Raw genomic sequence first — 23453 nt, forward strand, 5'->3', positions numbered from 1 at the left:
GAAGATGGTCTCAAAACAGACAGCTGGTTTTAATGTGGCTAGACCACTTCGTTGCTATGTGAGCTAGGGCAGGTTGTTAAATTGTTCCTACCTCAAACTCCTTATTTGTACAACAGAGCTGGAAAGCTTTATGGTGAATTCTTGGGGACTTTGGAGAACCTGGGTCCCAGGGAGAGTTCACTTGTTAGACATGCTTGTAGCTGAGCCTCTCCAGTTTTGTCATCAAAGAGAAGTGTGAAAGGATCTTTCAAGGTTCTGCGGCAAAGCCCAAAGGACCTTGAAGCTTCCATTTTATCTTAACGCAACCTTGCATTCGACCCACTATAATGTATGTTTGTGTATAGTGTCTTAAAAAAACAACAACACCCCCCATCTTTATCTTAATAAAATCGACACCCCAGCCATGGCTGGTGTGGCTCAGTAGATTGAGCGCCAGCCTGAGAACCAAAGGGTGGCAAGTTTGATTCCAGTCAGAGTACATGCCTGGGTTGTGGGCCAGATATCCAGCAGGGGGCGCACGAGAGGCAACCACACATTGATGTTTCTCTACCTCTTTCTCCCTCCCTTCTCCTCTAAAAATAATAAATAAATCTTATTTATTTATTTATCTTTAGAGGGGAAGGAGAGAGGGAGAGAAACATCAATGTGTGGTTGCCTCTTGTACGTCCCCTGCTGGGAGGTGGCCTGCAGGGAACTGGCCTGCAACCCAGGAATGTGCCCTGACTGGGAATCGAACCGCGATCCTCTGGTTCACAGGCCTGTGCTCAATCCACTGAGCTACGCCAACCAGGACCTAAAAATAATAAATAAAATCTTTAAAAAATAATTGACACACTCCAGGAAGAAGATTTCTGGTTAAGTTCTTGGAATCTGGAGTCAAACTGGTTAAGTTCTCTTCAATAAGTGACTTACTGTCTCTGAGCTTCAGTTTCCTCATTTGTAAAATGGAGATAAAATACAGTGCCTACCTTACAGGATTGCTGTGAGGATTAGATAGATGATGCTTATAAATCATCTAGCATAGTGTGTGAAATGTAATGAATACAAAAAGAAAATACTAGTTGTTTTTATTATTCTCATTCAGACAAATCAAAATAAATTAGAGTAGAGTAATACAATCATCCTAAAGCTAGCCTCTTTTGAGGTCAGGAGCCCTATTAAGAGTTAAATAAAAGCTATGTGTGGCCTCTCTCTTCTCTCAGAAAAACACAAGCACAATTTTACTTGGCACTTCTGAAAGTGCTTGAAGAATGTCTGAAGAAATGATTGGATGAATGTTTAATAGGATGGGAATAAATCCTACATGAAGCCATCCTCCCTCCTCTTGGTATACCAAGCCCTGGGTCCCCTAGTCTCCTTCCCCAAGACCCAAGAGACAGAAGTGGAGTAATTATTATTATCAGCTTTATTATTGGCATGAAGGTAGGGAGGTGGTGACAGTGCCAGGCCCATCGGTGAGTGAGGGAGTGGAGACCTTGACACCCAGCACTGATCCTCCAAGCTGGCCTCCCAATGAGTCACAGGGCTTTAGGTGCCTCTGGCTTTCAGCAGAAGCAGTGGATGTGTGGGTGGGCAGATTGTAGGCATTGGATAAGTAGGCTTCTTAGGGTTTCTCTGGAGCTGGGGTTGGACTGGGGTTGGCAGGTGGTGGAGGGCGAGGCTGGATGTCCCTGGTTCGCATATAGGACAACAGCTGCTCTGGGATCTCTGCGAGTACATCCTTGGCTAGTCGGGCCATGCTCAACACTTGGTTCCCTGATCGGTCGATATAGTCTCGGAATGGGACGAACTAGGACAGAAACAGATTATCAGGTGTGAGTGGTGGTTAGCAGAGAGGAGAGTGGGGAAGAGGGGTGGTAGGGAGGCTTCCTCTTTGACCCCTAACATTTCTTCCTAAATATCCTCCTATCCTAGACAGCTTTCTTTTTTTAAAATTTATTTATTTTTCAAGTACAGTTTTCTGTCTATTACTCCCATCCCAATTCACCCCCCTTTGCTCCCCCCTCCCTCCCATTTCCATCCTTCTTAGTTGTTGTCCATGTATCCTTTATATTTGTTCCTCTAAATCTCTCTCCTATTTCCCCTGAAATTTCCTTCCCTCTCCCCTCTGGTCACTGTCCTGCTGTTCTCTATTTCAGTGTCTTTGGTTATATTTTGCTTGCTTGTTTGTTTTGTTATTTAGCTTCCTGTTAAAGGTGAGATCATATGGTATTTGTCCTTCAGCACCTGGCTTATTTCACTCAACATAATGCTTTCCAGTTCCATCCATGCTGTTGCAAAAGGTAGGAGCTCTTTCTTTCTTTCTGCCGCATAGAATTCCATTGTGTATATGTACCATAGTTTTTTGATCCATTCATTTACTGACGGATCCATTCATTTAGCAACCTAGGTTGCTTCCAACCCTTGGCTATTGTAAATTGTGCTGCTATGAACGTTGGGGTGCATAGGTTCTTTGGGATTGGTGTTTTAGGGTTCTTAGGAACAGTCCCAGCAGTGGAATTGCTGGGTCAAAAGGCAGGTCCAATTTTAGTTTTCTGAGAAAATTCCATACTGTTTTCCATAATGGTTGTACCAGTCTGCAATCCCACCAACAGTGGACCAGAGTCCCCTTTTCCCCACACCGTCTCCAACATTTGTTGTTTATTGCTTTGTTTGTGATAGCCATTCTCACTGGTGTAAAGTGGTATCTCATTGTGGTTTTAATTTGCATCTCTCTGATAGTGAGCAATATTGAGCATCTTTTCATGTGTCTCTGGATCCTCTGTATGTCCTCCTTGGAGAAGTGTCTGTTCAAGTCCTTTCCCCATTTTTTAATTGGGTTAGGCCTAGACAGCTTTCTGCTTTTGCTTTCTCTCTACCCATTTTTTTCACCTTCTATTTACCTTTAGCCTACTCCAGTTTGACCTCACGCAGCCTACTGAAACTACTTTTGGTACTGTTGTCAATAGCCCCGTGTTCCCAAATCAGTCCAGTGGGTAGGACTTGTTTGTCCTCATCTTGTTTCTCTTTCCATTACATTTGACCATATTCTTCCTGGACACATCCCACTCTTGATGCACCACTCTGCTGGAGTTTCTCCTCCCTTTCTGGATGAGCTCTCTCTGCCCCCAGCCATTCCTCTGGGGTCTATCTGATCACTGAACCTGGTCCTTTCTCTCAGTTCTCTTCCAGGATGATTTTATACACGTCTACAGTGCCTGTATCACATCTTCATTCAGTGGTTTTAGATACCTCAAATCCAGTGTGTTCACAACTTAATTCTAACCCTTTCTGCCAAATCTGCCCCTCCTTCAGTAAATGGGACTACCACTCATCCAATTGCTTAAGTTAGAAAACTGAGAATTGACTTCTGGCCAAGATGAAGGCGTAGGTAGAAGCACTGTGCCTCCTCGCACAACCGAAATAAGGACAACAATTTAGAAACAAAAAAACAACAGTACCGACAGAAAAATTGAACTGTATGGAAGTCTGACAACCAAGGAGTTAAAGAAGAAACATTCATCCAGACCAGTAGGAGGGGCGGAGTCTAGCAGCCAGGCAGAAAGGGGTCTTGCAAAACGGTGGCTGGCGGACCCTGGGCACGCAGGGCAGCAGCTGGCGGACCCAGCGAGGCAGCGGATTGTGGAGCGCAGCATGGCACACAAGGCAGCTGGCAGACTGGGTGGTCCCACATTCGCACACAGATAAACCAGGCAAAACTGGGGAGCAAGACAGACCACACAACCCACGGTCCCAGCACAGGGAAATAAAACCTGCAAACACAGATTGGAAACACCTGTGGGGGTTGAGGTGCTGGGAGAAACTCCCAGCCTCACAGGAGAGTTCATTGGAGAGACCCACAGGGTCCTAGAACATACACAAACCCACTCACCTGGGAATCAGCACCAGAAAGGCCCAATTTGCTTGTGGGAAGCGGGGGAAATGACTGAAATCTGGCAGAGAGCGCAGCAAGCAGCAATGTTCCCTCTTGGCCCTTCCCCCACACACAACATCACAACCCAGTACTGGGTTGCCCCACCCTGGTGAACACCTAAGTCTCTGCCCCTCAATGTAACAGGTGCAACAAGGTGCCCAAATGAAAACAGATCAAAGCTCCAGAAAAAATACAACTAAGTGACAAAGAGATAGCCAACCTATCAGATGCACAGTTTAAAAATAATGGTAATCAGGATGCTCACAGAACTGGTTGATTTTGGCTGCAAAGTAGATGAAAAAAATGAAGGCTGTGCTAAGTGAAATAAAGGAAAACATACAGGGAACCAATAGTGATGAAAAGGAAACTGGGACTCAAATCAATGGAGTGGACCAGAAGGAAGAAAGAAACATCCAATCAGAAAAGAATGAAGAAACAAGAATTCAAAAAAAAAATGAGGAGAGGCTTAGGAACCTCCAGGATATCTTTAAACATTCCAACATCCGAATTCTAGGGATACCAGGAGAAGAGGAAGAGCAACAAGTGGTAAAGTTATTTGAACAAATATTAAAGGAGAACTTCCCTGTTCTGGCAATGGAAATTGACTTCCAGGAAGTCCAGGAAGCTCAGAGAGTCCCAAAGAAGGTAGACCCAAGGAGGAACACACCAAGGCACATCATCATTACATTACCCAAGATTAAAATGAAGGAGAGAATCCTAGAAGCAGAAAGAGATAAGGAGACAGCTACAAAGGAGTTCCCATCAGACTGTCAGCGGATTTCTCAAAAGAGACGTTACAGGCAAGAAGTATTCCAAGTCATGAAAGGCAAGGACCTACAGCCAAGATTGCTCTATCCAGCAAAGCTTTCACTTAGAATGGAAGCACAGATAAAGTGCTTCTCAGATTAAGGTCAAGTTAAAGGAGTTCATCATCATCAAGCCTTTGTTATATGAAATGTTAAAGGGACTTATCTAAGGAAAAGACAATAAAAAATGTGCACAATAAAGTGATAGCAAATTCACAACTATTAACAACTGAACCAAAAACAGCCAAAAACAAACTAAGCAAACAACCAGAACAGGAACAGAACCACAGAAATGGAGATCACATGGAGGCTTAGCGACAGGGGAGTGGGAGGAGGAGAGAGGGGGAAAAGGTACAGAGAATAAGTAGCATCGGTGGTACGTAGAAAATAGACAGGGGGAGGGTAAGAATAGTATGGGAAATATGGAAGCTAAAGAACTTATAAGTATGACACATGGACATGAACTAAAGCGGGGAATGTGGGTGGGAGAGGGTGTGCAGGGTGGAGGGGAGTGAAGGGGGAAAATGGGACAACTGTAATAGCGTAATCAATAAAATATATTAAAAAACAAACAACCTGAGAATCATTCTTGAAGCCCCCCCATGCTCCATCACCAATTATTCAAATAGTCAGCTGCTGTAAAATTTTTCTTAGATAATATTTGAACCTGCTTCTTCCCTCTATCCTCGCTGCTTCTATTTCCAACTATCATCTTACCTATCATCTTACCTCTACTACTTAAAGGCTTCTTCACTAATGGGCCTACCTCCCTTCTCTCTTCCCCTGCTACAGTCTGCTCTCCATGAAGCAGAGATCCTCTTAAAATGAAAGTCTGACCATCTCACCCCCCTTTGTAAAGTCATTTAAGAGCTTTCAATTTTTAAAGAACAAACCCCTAAATATTCACCATGATCAGCAAAACCTTGGTTTCTTCTTTCTCTCAGTCATTGTGATCCTACCACCCTGACCTCTTGCCTTTCCCATGATTGGACCAATTTTTCTGAGCCTCAGAGCCTTCACATGCTGCCCCTCTGCCTGTAATGCTCATACCTTGCTTTAGGTTTCAGCTCAAATGTCATTTATTCATGGAAGCCTTTCCTGACTAAACTACCTAAGAGTTTAGGTAGTATAGTCAGCCTTTTAGTATAGTCAGCCTTTCCTGACTATAACTCCCTGTTATAGGCTCTCAGTGGCATTTGCTGTTCCTCCGGAGCCCTTAGCACAGTCTGAGATATTTAGCTGTGTGGTTATTATTGGTTGCCTCCACTAGAGGGCAGGAGCCTTGGCGATCTCCTACGCTGTGGATACACAGTGGCTACCGCAACCTGACTGTTTCTCACACATTTTACTCCATGAAAGCAGGAAGGCTGAAAGAGTGAGGGGGAGAAAGTCGGGTGATTAGGAAGGCAAAAGGTAAAGTGGCTGCCAACTTAGCCTCTCCTTCCCACCATGTCTTTCAGCTCCGTGACTCTGTCTCCCAGGTCAGGTCTACCTGAACGATGTCCCGCTCAGCGTAGCGTCCCCTGGAGGACACGCGCACATCATCACCATCCAATTCTTCCATTGCTGCAGAAAAGACGCCTTCAACTGATTGGTTTCTCCCACACCAACCCAAGCTGCCCCCCTCCCTCTTAGATGGCCCTTTAGAGTCATCCCGAGAATACATGATGGTTGTATCAGAATCCTACAAATATTAGGCATTGTTATGGCATTATTATTGTGCTTTCGCACATATTCTATCCTCCCAGGAATCCCAAGAGGGAAGTATTCAGATCAACAGCCTCAGTTATGATGAGGAACCAAGTTCAGAAAAGGTCTGTGATGTGGCCAAGGTCCAACCCAGGCATCCATCCTATCTTTTGGGGGAGGCAGCCTGGGTGCTCAGAATCTCCCCTATTTTCCCCAGTTCTTGGTCCCACTCATGGACAACCCCCATCCTACTCACCTTCAAACATGGCTGGTCCCACACCAACAATAATGATAGACATGGGCAGTGAGGAGGCCTGTGAAGAAAAGAGAGTGAATGGCTGGGGTGAGTAGCCATAATAAAAGAGGTGACTGTTAGGAGCAATTCTCTCTGTGTAGGTTACATCTCTGCACATCTTGCAGGCAGAGGCACTGATTTCCTTTGTTCCGGACTATTTTTACAAGGACATCTGCATAACAAACAGCCTTGCAATGTACAGTGTCTTTCTTTAGATCAAAGGGCAGGTTTATTTAATGTCCAGTATAATAGAAGACTGTACTTTCAGGGATCATTTCTATAGTTCGTTAATGTCCAGTATAATAGAATGTCTCACACTGGAACAAAGGGCAGGCATCCTTACTGTCCATTATAAAAGGTATGGGTTCCCTAAACTCGGGGTTTCTGTCCCATAATGCAGCACACTGTGGGTGCAGGTGTCATCTGGCCCTTTTCTCATCATCTTATGGGAATTGGGACTCAGAGAATAAGAGAAAATGCCAATACTTGACAACAGTCGCCTACTGCTATTGCTGGGGATAACAAAGTCCTTTGTATCTTCTGCCAGCAGCCATGAAACTGGCAGGCTAAGTTGTTAGCTTTCATCCCCTTCACAGTTATTATTTAATTAAATTAATTTTTTAATTCTCTACCCCTTCACAGTTATCTGGTTCGCAGGCCCGCGCTCAATCCACTGAGCTACACCAGCCAGGGCCCTTCACAGTTATTAGAAGTGACCCCTCCCTGCCAAGCCCCCTCCTCAGACTCACACTGACAATGGCCTCCTTGGTCTGGGTCATGTCAGAGATGACCCCGTCCGTGATGATGAGCAGAACATAGTACTGGGAACCATCAGAGATCTTGGCTGCAGCCCTGGGTGAGAGGCCAAGAAAACAATCTAGCTGAAAGCCCAGGGAAGCGTCAAGGGAGACACCCTACTCCTAAAGCTTCCACAGCCAGCGTGTATGTAGCAGGCAAGGATTGGGGCTCCTGAAGCTCATGCTCCTTCCCCAGACTGGCTGCCTCCCCTCGTCTGCCATCCTTCCAGTAACATCTGTGGGACACTTACTATGGTAGGTTTTGTGTTAGAGCACTGAAGGTACACCATGGCAAAGAACAAATCTACCCCAGCCCTCTCAGTAGGAGGCAGACATTGATCTAAGAATCACTGGAATAGGTAGAACATTCCATCTGTGACTAGTGCTGTGATAGAAAGGGACACTGTTATGACAGTGTGTAATAGTAAGGGATCCTAACATAGGTCAGGTCAGTGAAAGCTTATATAAGGAAACAATGTTCGAGGGTGAAGGAGAAGCTAAGTGAAGGGGGGATCACTCCAGGCAGAAGGAACAGCATGGACAAAGGCCCTGTGATGGGACTGAAGGAAGCCCACCCTATCTGGAGCCCAAAAAGTGAGAGAAGCAGAGTGGACCATGTGGCTGAGGCAGGGCAAGAGCCAGACCACACAGGACTTTGTAGTTCCTGAAAAGATTTTGGTATTTGTACAAGAGCCTGACCAAAGGCTGAAGGCCTCCTTTCTTCCCTCTTCTCACCTATTTTGTCTCTCTCCCTCCTCCCCTCTGCTGACTGTATCCCATTTCCTGGGCAGGTGGGTTCTCAGTCTGACTGCTGCTCCCAGAACTCCTTTTCCTTCTCTTATGATCAATCTTTATATCTAACACTACTTCATCTCAAAAGGACTTCAGAAGTTAACTGAGTCCAGTCCCCTTATTTTGCATATCAGAAACACAAGGCCTTGAGGCAACACAGGGCCATGACAGACCCAGGTCTCTTCACAGCCGTGTGAGGGCTGAAAAGGTGAAACGACATCATCCAATAAAGTAGTTCCTAGCTGTATCTGGCTATTGGCATTTAAGTGAATCGAGTTAAATAGAATTAAACATTTAGTTCCTTGTTCACCTTAGCTACAGCTCAAGGGTTCAAATGCTCAATGTCCATAGGTGGCTGGTGGCTACCATATTGGACATCACAGATAGAGAACATTTCCATCATTGCAGGAGGTTCTATTGAACTGTGCTGATATTTAAGCCTGATATCTGAAAAATCAGAGAAAAGAATGGTGAAGAATTCAAATAGCTGTGGCTCAGTTTGCCTAGTTCCTAAAATGGGATTGGGTTATAATCTTCCTTAGCAGCCTCTGCTCTTTTTCTGAATTCTGGCCACAGCCACCCCAAGGCCTGGACTAGTACTGTTTCCTGTTACTCATTCATGTTACAAGTATCACTGCACATCTGCTACGTGTCGGGCACCAAGCTCAGTGATGAGCAGGCAGCAGAGAATAGTATATTTCCCTGGGGGAGGTGGATGCTTACACCATTAAGATTCATTGAGGTTAGGACTTTGAGAACATGTCAGTGAATGTAAGACCTGAAAATGAAGATGGCATACGTATTAGCCAGGTGAAGGTACTACTGTTGGGGGCGGGGGGGCACAGGGGACAGATAGGAAACTAAAGGGAAGGCATTCCAGATAGGGGGTTTGCATGTGCAAACCAAGATTCCAGGTGGCACGTGTAGGACTGCAGAAGAGAGATGAGGCTGGCACAGTGGGTGAGGGCCAGAAGGGTTTGGGGATGTGGGAGGCACATCTTTGGCTTGCTGTAGGCACTTGGCTTTACAAAAGCCATTTAGACTCTTGGGATGGGTGACTTGCGAGGGGAGACTAGTCTGTGCCCCACTCGGCTATTGGGTGGGAAAAAAATGAACAGTCATTTGTGATCATCAGAATCACAGCTGCACACCTGACATACATGATCTAATTTAATTCTTACCACCATTCTAAGGAGGCACATTTTTATTCCTACTTTTAAAATGAGAAAACTGAAGCTCAGAAATGTTAAGCCATGGTCCAAGCCCATGCTTCACCAGCTGAGCCTAAAGCCTGAGCTCTTTGTGCCTTTTCTCCATTCCTAGCCTGCTCTTTGAATCTTCCTCCATTCCATAGACACAGCACATTCCCATCCTAGTATACTGTTCACTCTTTCCTGGGTTTGCCCCTTCACGCCTCTGTGCTTTTCACATGCGGTTCCTTCGGCCAGGCCTACTCTACTCCCTTCTCCAGACCCACATGGCAGTCTCCTCCATGAGTAGGCTGCCTTGGTTTCTCAGACTAGGTTACACCCTCCCCTACTCTCCCTCTGCCTTCTAGGATACTGCCCACTGAGACAGGCTGTCTGCCCTTCCAAATGGGTTCTCACAGTCCTGAACGTACTACCTTGTGTGTCTATGGGGCCCCAAGGCAGCAGAATACTTGGAGCATCCATTCTACTCTATGATCTTGTGGATAAAGTTAGATGACTCTTAAGTATACTTAAAACACTTTATCTTCTAAATTAAAGCAAACATGGACACTGTGAAAACAAGGTAAAATTTGTGTTCATTTTAAAGAAAGAGTTGGGTACTTCGAAGACATTTTCAGTCTGGCTGCTTTTAGCTGTGCCCACAGGGTCCCTCGGGGGAAGCAGTCACTTGCCTTTGCTGACAGGCAACTTGCTGGAAAAGTCTGAGAAGCTCTGGCCTACAGAAGGTGATGATTTATTTATATTTCTGCCTCTTGCACTAAGGCGGGAGCTCCCAAGGGCAGAGACTAGATCTGATTCATCTGCGAGTCTCCAGTGCCCCAGCAGAGGACCGAGCACCCAGCAGATGGCCTTTGAATAGTAATAGCTATAATGATAGTAACAGTGATAGCTAACAGTCCGATGATGTGGGTATTATTATCACATTCTACAACCGAGGAAGCAGGCACAGGGAGGCGAAGAGTCTTCCCCAAAGTCTTATAGCTAGTGAGTGGCAGGGCAGGTGTGCTAGCCAGTCTGGTTCCACATCCACATTCACGTTACAGTGCCCCTCTTCTTAATGCTTATTAGATCAACGAGTGAATGAGGCATAAATAATATTTGAGAAGTCTGTTTAATAACAACTAAAGAATAAGTTCAGGCTCCATTATTAAGTGAAAAAAATCAGCAGTGAAATATCACATGTAATTTGACTGCAGTTATGTATGCATGAGGAGAAGATGGTCAAGAACGATACATATATGTATGTATATATGTATGTGTGTGTGTGTGTGTATATATTCCCCTGGGCAGTATTTCTTATTTTATTTCTCCATTCTTGAAATTTTCTATAGCAATGTAATGTGTGATGTTACTTTTATAATAAAAAAACTATTATTCTTATTGTGGATTAGAAAAAAAACCAAATCTTTATTAGGAAAAAGAAAGTCTACGGACATATAAATCTCTCTGAAATCTTTCTACTTTTATTCTTTTTTGTTTGTTTCATCTTTTTACTTTGAAGCTTTCTGAGGTACTTTGTTTTAGTTAGGGTTCTTCTATTCGGCAGCTAGTTTAATTTATTTATTTTTAAAATTTAATCAGAGTCTTTTCCTTTTATCAGGTGAGTTTATCCAACTTATGTTTATTGACACGTTTGGTTTTAGTTCTGTCATTTTATTTTACTTTCATTTAAAAAATAATTCGATATGTGATCTGGGATTTCCTTTCTTTGTATACTTTTATTTTGAACATTTGGAGTTAAGTATATATATTTCAAATTATAAGAGGAAGGTTATTTAGAAAGTTAGAGAGGTAGTAAAGGTGAGCCAGCTGGGCTGTGTGGACTCAGGAAACAAGTTACAGAGGCAAAAGAAGGGACCTTGGAGCTTAGGAGAGAGAAGGGCAAAGGTCATGTTCCTGGGGGGAGGAAGAGGGGGAGGAAATGGCACAGGCATGCTCCAGAGAGGGAGCGATGCTTATATTTTTCTTTTTTTTAAAGATTTTATGTATTTATCTTTAGAGGGGAAGGGAAGGAGAGAGGGAGAGAAGTATCAATGTATGGTTGCCTTTGGTGTGTCCCCTGCCGGGAACTGGCCTGCAACCCAGGCATGTGCCCTGACTGGGAATCGAACCACGATCGTGTGATGCTTATATTTTTCAATCTACCATTTACTGAGCACTTACTGTGCTAATAATCCTTATATTGTTATTAAATTTTAACCTTTCAATAACCCTATAAAGAAGGAGCTATCGTTTTCCATTATTACGCCCACTGAGGGATAAAATGGAGGCTCAAAGAGGCTAAATTGCATAAGGTCACAAGGTTAGTGAGTGGTGAGACCAGGATCACTCCCAGATCTAATGTCAATTTATGACTTAACTGTAGGCATTTGTCTTTCCCCCCAAACATGAGGCTTGAATTGTTGTTCCCAGGGAGTGGGAGTGGGGTAGTTTGTCGATACCCTCTCTGCTCTGGAATAAGGCATTTTATAACCCTTTGTACCAAAGCCTGGCTAACACAAACTTTTACCCTCTCCCCAAAGCACAAGTTCACTAGGAGTGCTCCTAACTATCCTTGGGAGGTCATTCCCATCTCTGGGTCCTCTCATTCTTCTCAAACCCCATCTGGTTCCCTTACCTGGCCACCTGGTTGATGACAGGAGCGAAATAGGTGGGCCCATAGAGCTGCACTGTGCGCAGGCTCTGGAAGTAGCTCTCCAACACGCCCTCAATGCCCGCACAGTTGGGGTCCTCATCATTGTTGTTCTGTCAGGGAAGATGCCCTGCTGGGCTGAGCCCATGCAGGGGATGCCCAGTAGTGCTCTGATCCCAGCTCACTCCTTCCTTTTTCCACCACTCTCTTTCATCTCCCCTCCAAACTCCAGCCCTGCTACCCTCCCTGCTCTTCCACCCTGTCATAACTTTCTGCTCCTCTGCAGATCCATGACCCTTCGAAGAAATGTAAGTAGAAGATATTTGTCAACTTGGGTGGGCCAGATGCCAGGGCATGGAGTGTAGGCTCTGGCCCATACCATACCAGGGGGAACTGGTGGGAGATCCGTCCCTCTGGGGGCAGCTTGGCCCCAAAGCCGTAGGCTGGGAAGAGCTTGTCACTGTCATAGTCCTGGATGATTTCTCCCACTGCCTTGAGGGCCATGGCATAGGCGCTGAGCTGGTAGGGACTCATGTAGTGCAGGGAGGTGGGCTGCAGGGGATTCCCTGTAGGGACACAGGAGCCCCAGCCCATGGCCACCTTGCACATCCACCTGCTTATCTGCCTGTCCTTAGGTGCATCCATCCACCTATGCATTCATCCACTCTTGACCTGTGTACTCTCTCATTATTTTACCCAATCATCCACCTGTTCATTTACCCACCTGTGCACCCACCAATCCTTATATTGATCCATTGATTTATCCGCCTATCTACACATTCACCCATCTGTGGGCATAAATCCCTCCGTCAGCCTACCTATCCACCACTACCCATCTGCCTTTCTGTTTTCTTATCCATCCATCCATCGATACATACATACACACATACATTCACTTGTCCACTTGCCATTCCTCTTCCATCCATCCATATAGCCAAATTCTTCTGTCCACCCCCCATTCATCCCTTCACATTCCACTCACTCACTTGCCTGTCTATCCTCATATGTATCATCCACCTGTCCACTCCTTCATTCCTCATCTACTTACCCTTTGTTGCCCCCAATTTAAGCATCTGTCCACTTATCCATACACTCATCCACACACTCATCCATGCGTCCTATCATCCTCACTCTCCAACATCTACCCGCTCTGTTTATCTATCTACCTACCCAATCATTACTCACCACCCACTTATCTATCCATCTCTCCTTAAACCCCTATTCTTGCCCATTCATCTACTTCTTGGGCTCTGCATCCACTTAACTTTCTTGATCCATTTACCCATCTATTTTTCTGTACCCTCTGTCCACCCTTATACCCAATAATCTCCCCCCAATACTCCTGCCCCAGTACCAGCTGGCTGAGCTTTGCTTCAAGCCTGGGCTTCCTGGGAGGTGAACTCTGATCCCTAGCTTGGAATCCAGGCCCGTGGTAAGGATCCCATCCCACATCCCACTCCCCAAACATGCCTCACCATTAGAAGCTGTGAAGTCAATGGCTACTGTGAAGTTCAGCTGGGTCCTGTCAGGAAAGTAGATGGATTGAGAAGTAAAGGACTAATACTCATGATACCAGTATTTCTCAAACACTAGTGTACATAGGAATGACCTGGGGACCATGTTAAATTGTAGATTCTGATCTAGAGTGTCTGGGTGGAACCTGAGTTTCTACGTTTCTAACAAATTCCCAAGTGATGCAGATGCTGATGGTCCATGGAGCACACTGTCGGCAGAATTAAATGCCTGCTGTGTGACAAGTATGTTACATATAATTTAACATAACTCTTACTATATTCCTAAAGTAGTAATTAACATCTCCATGTTACATAGGAGAAAAGTGAGGATGAGAGAAGCAAAGTACCTTTCCCAGGACTACCTGCCTCCACTGAAGCAGAATGAGTCTACAGTCTGTCCCTCTTGCCTGGGCATAACTTTCATATGGGTCCCAGTCAGATTACTGGTCCGCCTTGGAAGACCACTAGGCCATAACCTTAGGACTGGCTCCAAACCAGCAGCCGCTGCTGCTCACCCACCCATGACCCCACTATAGCCATGACCTCAGGGGGCTGGAAGCTATGGATGAAGCCTCAGAATGAGAACTAAAATTGGCAAAACCGTGCATTTAACAGAGCACTTTGTGTTTTTCCAGTGTTTTCAAGTTCATCTGCATGATCTCATTGGACCCTGAACTTCATAAATAAGAAAACTAAGGCTCAGAACTGGGAGGAACTCATTGTTTTAGCCCAGAGGTTGGCCTGTGACTCACCCTCCTTTGATATAATCGACGAAAGTGAATTCCGAGTCCACAGAGAAGGAAAGCAGCGTCACCTGTGAGACAGAAGAGGCAGCCCTGCTACTTTGGAAGGGGCGGTGGGATGGCAGCAGGGACAGACACATGATGCCACCCCTGCTCCACCCTGTCCCACCTCGTCCAGTTTTGGAAAGGGCAAAAAGGGGAAGCTGTTAGGAACATCTTTGGATTTCCAAAAGTATAGTAAATTGGGAAATACACCTTAGATTTTAAAAAAGATTTCTGCAAAAGAGTGAAGATCAAAAAATCTCCACAGTTGAGAAAAAGCTAATGGTGCCACTTTGTGCCCAATATTACTAATCCAAGTGACCTGTGCCCACAGCCTTCCGGCAGCCCAACTTTGTCATGCTATGTCAATACAGACAGAAACAGGAAGATCCAGGGGGGGTCAGAGCTCCAGGGAGCACTCACAGTTCCCGAGTTGACATATTTCTTCTTCTTGCATTTCTTACGAGGGTTAAGTACCTACAGTGATGGTGGGAAACAGAGGAAGAGAACTACAGACTAAGCACTCTGGGATGGAAGGAGGACCCGGGCGACCCGGGCAGGGCTGGAGCTCTCACCTCATACACTGTAAACTGGTTCTGGGCCTTGCTCAGCTCCCGGTAGCTGGTGGTGAACTCGCCAATGAAGTCGTGGCTGCAATGAGGCCAGGGGTGGGTGAGCAGTAGCTGCTGCTGGCTTGGAGCCAGCCCTAAAACCAGCTTTTTATTCTCACAGTCCCCTGCCTCTACTTGGACTGCAGGGCACTGGGGCTGGGGCCAGAAGAGCGGCCAAGCTAAGAGGGAGAGAAGGGAAGAGGCAGTGTACCGGAGAGACAACTGAGGGGACCAGCTGTACGCAAGGCCCTGGCATCTATCATCACCCTTCCTGGTTCCCAAAGACACTTGGGGTTTCCTAGTGAATGCACTACATTTTACAGGGAATTGTCTGGGTTATGTACAGAAGGAAGGTCCACCTGCCATCCCGGTCCCAGTCATACACATCAATCTTCACTGTCCTGAAATGCAAAAGATAAAGATGGGCTAGGTGTGAGTGATAAATTTTAGAGACACCCTCACCCCTTAACCATACACAAGTTATCTTCCCATCCACCCATCAGTCCTTCCATCAACATTCCTCCCCTTCGTCCATCCGCCCATTCATCAGTCCATGCACAATTCCCAGCTACCTACTGCCACCCCCACTACTACTTTTACTGTCACTGCTATTTGTACTATTGTTGCTGTTCGTTCCCACTAACTGAGTCTTACTATATTCCAAGTACTGTTCTCAGAACTTTTTCAGATTCTCTCATTTAATGCATCAACCACATTATAAAGTAAGTACTATTATTTTACTTTTTGGATAATGAAACTGAGGTACAAAGATCAGTAACTTGACTAAGGATCATAAGTGAGCTGAGATTTAAACTCAGACATTCTGGTTCCAAAGACCTTGTTCTCAACTACCATGCCTAAGTCATCCCCATGTGTCCACCTGTGTGTGTGGCAGTCCATTCAATCATCTCTCTGTCCATCTAGCCACCCAATTGTACATTTTCCAATCCAATTACATATTAATTTCTGTCTCTGTCCATCCATCTAACAATATATCTAGCCATTCACTGACTTATTGATGCATGCAGAAATTCATCTGTCTGTCCATTCATCTAACAAAATACCCATTCTTCTGATATCTGTCCATCTGATGTCCATTTATTTACATAACCAACCATTGATGTGGCCATCCATCCTTCCATCTGCCCATCTTCACATCTATCCATCTTCACACTGCCCATTTATTAGTTCATATGGTCAGCCTATCCACTTACTTATCCATCCATTCATCTGTCCATCCATCAATCTACCTGTCACCCCACTTATTTATTCTCCTGTTTTTCCAATCATCCCTTGCTTCTCTAGCCTCCACCAATCTCATAAAGCTATCCAACAATTCACTCATTTACTCATCCATCACCCGTCTATCCACTAATCAAGCTATTAGTCCACTAACCCATTCATTTATCTCTTCTACCTACCCATTAATCTTTTTATAATACCCACCCATATACCTATCCATCCAGTGACCAGTTTATCCATCCATCTGACAATCCATTCATGTGTCTGCTCATTTATTTGTTCATTTGCCCATCCATCCATCTATCCATCCATTCATCCATCCACTTATCTACCCATGTGGCTGTTTCTCTATCCAGTCATCTCCATGTCCAAAACTGTCTCACTGAGCAGGATGCTCAAACACTATTATGACCCTCCTGCCATGTTTCTGGGGCCCCACTCTCATGCCTTTGTCTTCATACTTCTTAGCTTATATTAAAGCAGACCTGTCATAGTCTCCATTGCACAGTGCACGCACGGGGATGCTGAAGGGCTGCCACACAGGGTTCAGTGTGTTTTTGATAACTTCTGTCTTGTGGCAGATGGTGAACCTGGAGAGGAGCAAGAGGATTATAACCTGCCTTTGGGTAGGACTGAGCCCAGAGAGAGGGCCTGACACTTTTAGAGATTCCTGGGATTCTCCCACTTGTTGAGCATATATTGTGTGCTGCCTTGAGTGAATTCTGGACTCAGGTCCCAGTGGAGTCTAAGATGTCCAGCCTAAGAGTCTTAATGGGCCATGGTCATAGCGGGGGAGGTGGGGGTACCACTGGAGGGCGTAGTGACTCACGTGCCATCCTCATTGCTCCTGTAGAACACAAGGAAGGGGTCTGATTTCCCAAAGAAGTCCTTCTTGTCTAGCTTGTTTGCACACAGCTGCATGGTAGCAATGTCCTAGGGATGAAGTTGGACTATTAACCTCAAATTTCTGACAGCCTCAGACAACCCACTAAAGGGAGTTTGGAGAGAGAAGCAAGCCTCCTTGGTCTAGCATGTGGCCCTTACTAACCCGACAATTGCTAAGCTCTTCTGCAGTCAGCAATATGGTCCCACACTTCTTGCCTGGTACACCCCTGGAAGTAGAAAAAGCCTCTTTGTCGGGGGGGAAGAGTAGGCAACAAGGATTGGGGTGGCCAATTTGGGATTGGTTGGGTGGGCCAAGGGATTCAATGTGCCATTTACTGCCAGTCCCCTGAGTGTGTCTCTTTCTGTCCTGCATGACTCCTAGTGAGGAAGGAATAAACTTTGACTGGGGAGGGGTCTACAGTTTGGAAGGATGGGATTACTATAGCCTAGGCAAACATCTCAATAGTAGCATGGGAAAGACATAGGATTTAGAATCTTGGACAAGTTATTTCCCCTTTTTGGGGGCCCTAGTTTTTTTCTTCTATGAGATGGGGATCATGCCCGCTGGTAGGGCTGTGAAGAGATCTGAATGAGTGCATAGAAAGAAAACCATTCTAGACACGAAGGAGGTTATATTTCTCAAAGCAGACCCTGATGTCTACTATATGCCAGACACTGTGCTAGGTATGAATTGGTCAGCAGGCACTGTCCAGCTCTGCTGGACTCTAGCCTCAGGCAGCTCCCAGGAGGAGATGGGATGTCAAAGCCAACAGGAAAGTAGAGTATAATGTAGCAGTTCTGAATGAGAGAGAGGGATTTCTATCCAGACCTAGGGAAATGGTCTGGTTCGTCAGGTCAAAGATGCTGTGATTTCAAGAGACTGTGAAGAGTGAAATAAAAAAGACAGGGGCAGCCTTAACCTCTCCTGACCCATGTGTACGAAGGACACCCATCTTCAACTTGCCTTGGGTCTCCAGGCAGGCAGGGATCTTGTTGATATGGACCAGTAAACCCTGACCCTCAAAAGGATCCCAAGTATGAGAGAGAGAAAGCTAAGTCTGGGGTGTTCCAGGTTCAAGATCTGACTCCAACTTGCTATGTGATTTTCTACTTCTTTAAAATGAGAATGTCGAACCATTTCTTTGGCTTCTTTGATCTCTGATTTTTTGTGCTTTAAAAAGATAAGTGTGATGAGTACAGGAATTCTTCACCTGCATATCCAGGACAAAGTCATGAATCCTACTGCCTTCTTGCTGTTTTTTGCCTCTTTGATGTTCTCCCTCACCTCCTCACCCAACGTAAATGATTCCAGTCAATGATTAGAATAATCACCACCCTTTTCTCTCATGCTTCTCTCACTTTGATGTACTTATTTGGCAGAACAGCAGCCCTAGTTAGATCCAAATCTCTGCCAAACCTGTACTACACCTATGCAACTGAATACGGCCACAGGGAAAAACACAACCATGCTAACTGCTTTCATTTTGAATGCATTGCCACAAACCTCAAGAGCGTTCTTAATCATACTATACATCCCAAGATCCTTTACTCTTTGGTTCTGATAGATGGCAATTTCACTCCTCCACTCTCCTCAAACCTGAAAAGTCTCCTCCCCCATCCTCCCTCTCAGCCAATGGCTTAGTTTCCTACTTCACTGACAAAACTGAAGCAACCAGAAGAGAATGTCCACAGATCTACCAACACACCTCCCCTGGCTCCAGTATCTTCACCCACACCACTGTCTTCCTACACTTGCTATAAATGACTATCCATGTACCTAATTTATCCCTCCCCTGTGTGCTGAATTCCACATCCTCTTGCCCACGTAAGGACACCACTTCAGCAATTCCCCCCTCATTTTGTTATGTCAATTTTTCAGTTAACATACAAGTGTGTATAATTTTTCTCATGCTAAAAAATTACAAAACTATTTTTGACCTCATTTTCCTTTCTATCTACCCCTCCTTTTCTCCTCTACTCTTTGCAGCAACCCCCATTGAAAGGTTCCTTGACTCCTGTTCTTTTCTTCATTCTTTCCTAAATCTCTCCAACTGTCACCTCTACCTCTCCTTCAAAACTCTGCTTGTCAGAGTCACCAGTGACCTCCATCTTGCTAAATCCAATGGCCAATTTTGAATTCTCATCTTACTTGACCTGCAGAAGCATTTGACATTGTTAGTCACTTTCTCCTCCTTGATCCATGTCCTTCACTTTGCTTCCAGGACAACACCACCTTCTCTTGGTTCTCCTCCTAATTCATTATCAGCTTTTGTTAGTCTCCTTTTCGAGTTCCTAATTCTGAAGTCTCAGTCCTTGGTCTCCTTTCTTTCTCCTCACTCCCTCGGTGAGTTCATCTAGCCTCATGGCCTTAAAGAGCAGCTAAGACTCACGTATCTTATTGCCTATTTGACATATCCACCCAGATATCTAATAAAATTATGAAGTTCAACAAGTCAGACTGAACTCCTGATTGAATCATACATGAACTTACTCCTTCCTTGCTTTTTTTTTTTTACCATCTCAGCTTATGGCAACTCCATTCTTCCTGTTGTTTAGGCAAAAGGCCTTGGTGTCATCCTTGATTTCTCTTTTCCTCTTACATCCATATTCAGTCTGTCAGGAATCTGGTGGCTCCACCTTCAAGATATATCCAGAATCTGACAACTTCTTCCCTCCTTCACTACAACCACCTGGGATCGCTGTAATAGCCTTGCAGTTGCTTCCCTGCTTCTACCTTTGTCTTCCCAAGATTTATTCTAAGTCCAGCAGCCAGCATCATCCTTTGAAAGCATTGTCAGATTGTGTCACTTCTCTGCTCAGAACCCTCCAGTGACTCCCAACTCAGAGTAGAAGCTAAAGTCCTAGCCGTGGCTATAGGCCTTCACTGCTAACTCTCCAACTTCACTTCCTCCTCTCTTCCCCTTTGCTCCTTTTGCTCCAGCCACACTGGCCTCTCGCTGTTCTTTGAGCATATCAGGCTTTCTGGCACTGGCAGTTTCCTCTGCCTGGAACATTCCTCCTTCATATATCCGCATGGCTTAGTCCCTTACTTCCTCCAGGTCATTGCTCCAAAGTTACCTCACCAAGAGGCCTACTTAACCATTTTGTTGAAATCAATTCCCACCGACCCGGCATTTCCAGTCCCCCTAATTCTGTTCTACTTAGCCTTTTCCCAATGGCACTTACTGTCTTCTAATACATTATGTAATTAACTTATTTATTATGTCTATTTTGTAGGTCTGATCCCCTTTCTATGGTGTAAGGTCCTTGAGGGCAGGAACCTTTGTTTTATCTACCATCACAACCTAAGCTGTTTGAACAGTGGCTGACGTAGAGCATATGCCCATTAATATTTGTGGAATGGATAAATCTGTGGTGCCTAGCACAAGGTATGGCATACAAAACATGCTAATAAATATTTAGCGAGTAATGACAATTCCAGAGGACTGGACTTAGTGAGTAGAAGCCTTCTGAAGGAGAAGGGCTTGGAAGTGGACTTTAAAGGTTAAAAGACTCAGAAAAATAATGAGGAGAGAGAAAAGACATGTCAAGCCTGAGGTTGACTTTAGCCAAGTCCTTGAGATTGAAGTCAACCCCGAGTGTGATGGGAACCACTGAAGGTTCCTTACCAGGGGGAATCCCAGCTTCCAGTACTACTGGGTCAGCAGTGTCTTTGGGATGAAAATTTGGAGGCACCCACCCTTCCCCTTTCACCCCTTCCAATTCAGCTCACGTGAGGGATCGCTCTACGCGGCTGCCCTGGCCTCCAATCACCTCTCCTAGGGCCAGGAACGCTTGTCCCAAGAAATCCTGCAGCGGGATATGGAGTCAGCGAAGCCGGGAGGCAAAATCCCACCCCAGCCCTGGTGATCAGCCCAGCCCAGCCCAGCTGCAACAACCACCTCGAAGTCCCCAGGAGGCGGGATATCGCAAGAACCACCGCCCAACAAGTGCTTTAAAGGAGAGGGTGGGGACGGGGGAGGGTGTCCAAGGCAAGCTCCCCTTCTCAGTCCTGCCATTACTTAAAGCTGCTCTCCAGGTGGCCATCCCACCCCTCACCTCCACCCTTCCTACCCCTCCCAGCCGGGTTCAGCCTCACCTTCTGCAGGACCCAGCAGCATCCGAGAAGGAAGAGGAGCAGTGAGTAAGAGGCCCAGGTGGGAAACCAAGGCAGGTGCAGGAGAGGAGGACCAGGAGGGTGGGTGCGGACTGAAGAAGGTGGAGTCAGGGTTGAGGGGTAGGAGGGTTCCAAAGAGGGTCATTTAACACTCTAAGCGCTGCCTGTACGCCCAGCACGCGAGGGAACGCTTGCTCACCGGTTTGGAAATGTTGGTTTTGGAGTCCACGTTGTACCTGGAAAGAGAGTGGAACCAGAGTGGGGCGGAGCTCGTGGGAGAGTCCTGGTTAAAATTGTAGGTGGAGGGAGGGGCTTGGACCCGAATTACACTTGGACATCCTTGAGGCAGGAGTCAGAGTCAGAGGGGTCAGGCCTGGGGCGAGGTAGAGTCGGGGCTTGTGGGGGGCAGAGTTGTGTGGGGGGTGGGACCTAGATGGAGGTGGAGGTAAATTACCCAGCAGAGCTGTGGGCAGGATCAGGCCTGGGGTGTGAACTGGATTGGATGTAACCTAAGGGCAGGGCCAAACTAGACGTGGGGGGCGGAGCTAAGACTGGAGCGGATCCCTTCTGAGTTGGACGGGACTGGGGCCTGGGGCTGGGGAGAAACCCGCCCCGGAGGCCAGGCCGGGGCGTGGCCAGCCAGAATTTCGGGTGGATCCAGGTTAGGGGCAGTCCAAGCCAGAATACTGGGCGGGGCTCACACATCGAAGCGCAGATTTTGCTTTTCTTCAAAGAAATAATCAAGGACGAATTTGCGCACGAAGTCTGGATTCAGCGTGTTGTCGATCACCTCCGTCCGTCCGAACTGGATCGGGGTGGGGGGTGGGGTGGGGTGGGTTCCGAGAGTCAGCGCCGGGCCTGCAAAGGGGGCAGTGATTCCCGGGGGCAGCTCTGGGCTGGAAGAGGACCCTCCGACTCACCTCCCGCCACTCCTGGCTGGCCCGGCTCTGCGTGGAAAGCACCACCACTGCAGGAGGGAGTGGGGGCAGGGAGGGAAGGACGTCAGGTCAGTCTGCACCCCCTCCCCGCTCCTCAATCGCTGCCGCGCACCGAGTTCCTCCCCGCCCCGCCCTGGTGCCGCCTACTGGGGTCGGACTTGGAGAAGGTGTCGAGGTCCAGCAGGTTCCTAGAGAAAGCGACAGACAGACGGACAAAGGGTGGGTCATTCTGAAGCCCACCGCCTCGGCTCTCCCCTGAGTTGGGCACCCGGGGGAGACATAGGGTGATCGCACCTTCCTGCCTCATTACTACATCCAGACGCGGTTTAGCACCCTGGACAGCACCGGAAATCTCCGCCCAAGGACTGTACCCTGCGACTGGACGCGTCCGTGTCCACAGTCTCCAGGGGCCCAGGAATGAGGGTTAGCCCCAGAACTTTGTCCTCCTGGGGCCCAAGTCCTACCGGAACCCTGCGACCTTTCCCTTGAACCCACAGGCCAAGTGAGCCCTCTTTTGCGGGTGGGGCTGCTCAAGAAAACCCCCTCCCCAAACCTAGAGTCTGCATCCGCGATTTCCCAGCCCCAGACGCTTCTTCCCCCGGGTCTGGCCCCTGTCCGAGCCCCGGAGCGGGTTGTGTCTGGGGCAGTGCCCGAGCCCTCTCCAGTTGACCAGCTCACCTGCAGGACACGGTAATTTCAATCTTGGTGGCCGGGACGCTGCGCTCAGAGGGTCCGCTGAGAGACATGGCCAGTCCGGCAGCAGGAGCCGCGGAGGGCTAAGGGTAGCAGCAGTGGCGGGCCGGCCCAGGTGCCGCCGCGGCGGCGGCTGCACTCCCTCCAGCCCGGTGTTCTCTCCTGCCGCTCACGCCTCGACTGTGGCCGCCTGCGGCAGCGGCTCCAGATGGCAACACAGCCCCGCCCAGCCCTGCGGGTGGCCCCCGCCCCATTAGAGCAGCCTTGGGCCCAGGAACCTCACTCAGACCTCAACTCCAACCCACACCTTGGGAGAATTCTTCCAGCTCGTTTCTCCCGGCCCAAAACCCCAGCCCCCTGCAGAGCTGTCCACGGTGCTGAAGGGCTGGGGGCGCCCGGTAAACGATTGGGACCTTTCCTCTACCGGAGCACTCCGCCTACAATCTGCTCCTTTCCCTCACCACTCCTGCCCTTCCTAGGTCTCTGAATGGGAAGGGCTATACATTTGCTCTCCTTAGCTGTGTGACCTTGGG

The 23453-nt window shown here is 47.0% G+C and overlaps 1 protein-coding gene across 1 annotated transcript; it reads right to left on the minus strand.

Moving 5' to 3' along the window:
• Window positions 1–1343: 1343 nt before the first annotated feature.
• On the minus strand, window positions 1344–23073 carry CPNE9 (copine family member 9). Its single transcript, XM_037055667.1, has 21 exons — window positions 22906–23073; window positions 22375–22415; window positions 22210–22256; window positions 21991–22094; window positions 21489–21525; window positions 21272–21274; window positions 20906–20982; window positions 17336–17399; window positions 17117–17220; window positions 16773–16877; window positions 15405–15446; window positions 15010–15085; window positions 14858–14911; window positions 14402–14463; window positions 13611–13657; window positions 12520–12701; window positions 12121–12248; window positions 7453–7555; window positions 6665–6722; window positions 6212–6285; window positions 1344–1789 (listed from the first exon to the last, which is right to left on the minus strand). Exons 1-21 carry the CDS (start codon window positions 22971–22973, stop codon window positions 1604–1606), a joined length of 1662 nt encoding a protein of 553 aa, XP_036911562.1. The 5' UTR covers window positions 22974–23073; the 3' UTR covers window positions 1344–1603.
• Window positions 23074–23453: the final 380 nt, after the last annotated feature.

Source organism: Sturnira hondurensis, unplaced genomic scaffold (assembly GCF_014824575.4).
Source record: "Sturnira hondurensis isolate 20B ecotype Veracruz unplaced genomic scaffold, ASM1482457v3 Scaffold0008723, whole genome shotgun sequence".
Lineage (NCBI taxonomy): Eukaryota > Metazoa > Chordata > Mammalia > Chiroptera > Phyllostomidae > Sturnira > Sturnira hondurensis.

Excerpts from the sequence above, each read along its gene's own strand:
- CPNE9 (XM_037055667.1), bottom strand. The coding sequence starts at position 22,973 with ATGTCTCTCAGCGGACCCTCTGAGCGCAGCGTCCCGGCCACCAAGATT. Across the intron at positions 15,086-15,404 it reads GACTGGGACCGGGATGGCAG|CCACGACTTCATTGGCGAGT; the intron begins GTGGACCTTCCT and ends GCCTCATTGCAG. Across the intron at positions 12,702-13,610 it reads TGACTTCACAGCTTCTAATG|GGAATCCCCTGCAGCCCACC; the intron begins GTGAGGCATGTT and ends GTGTCCCTACAG.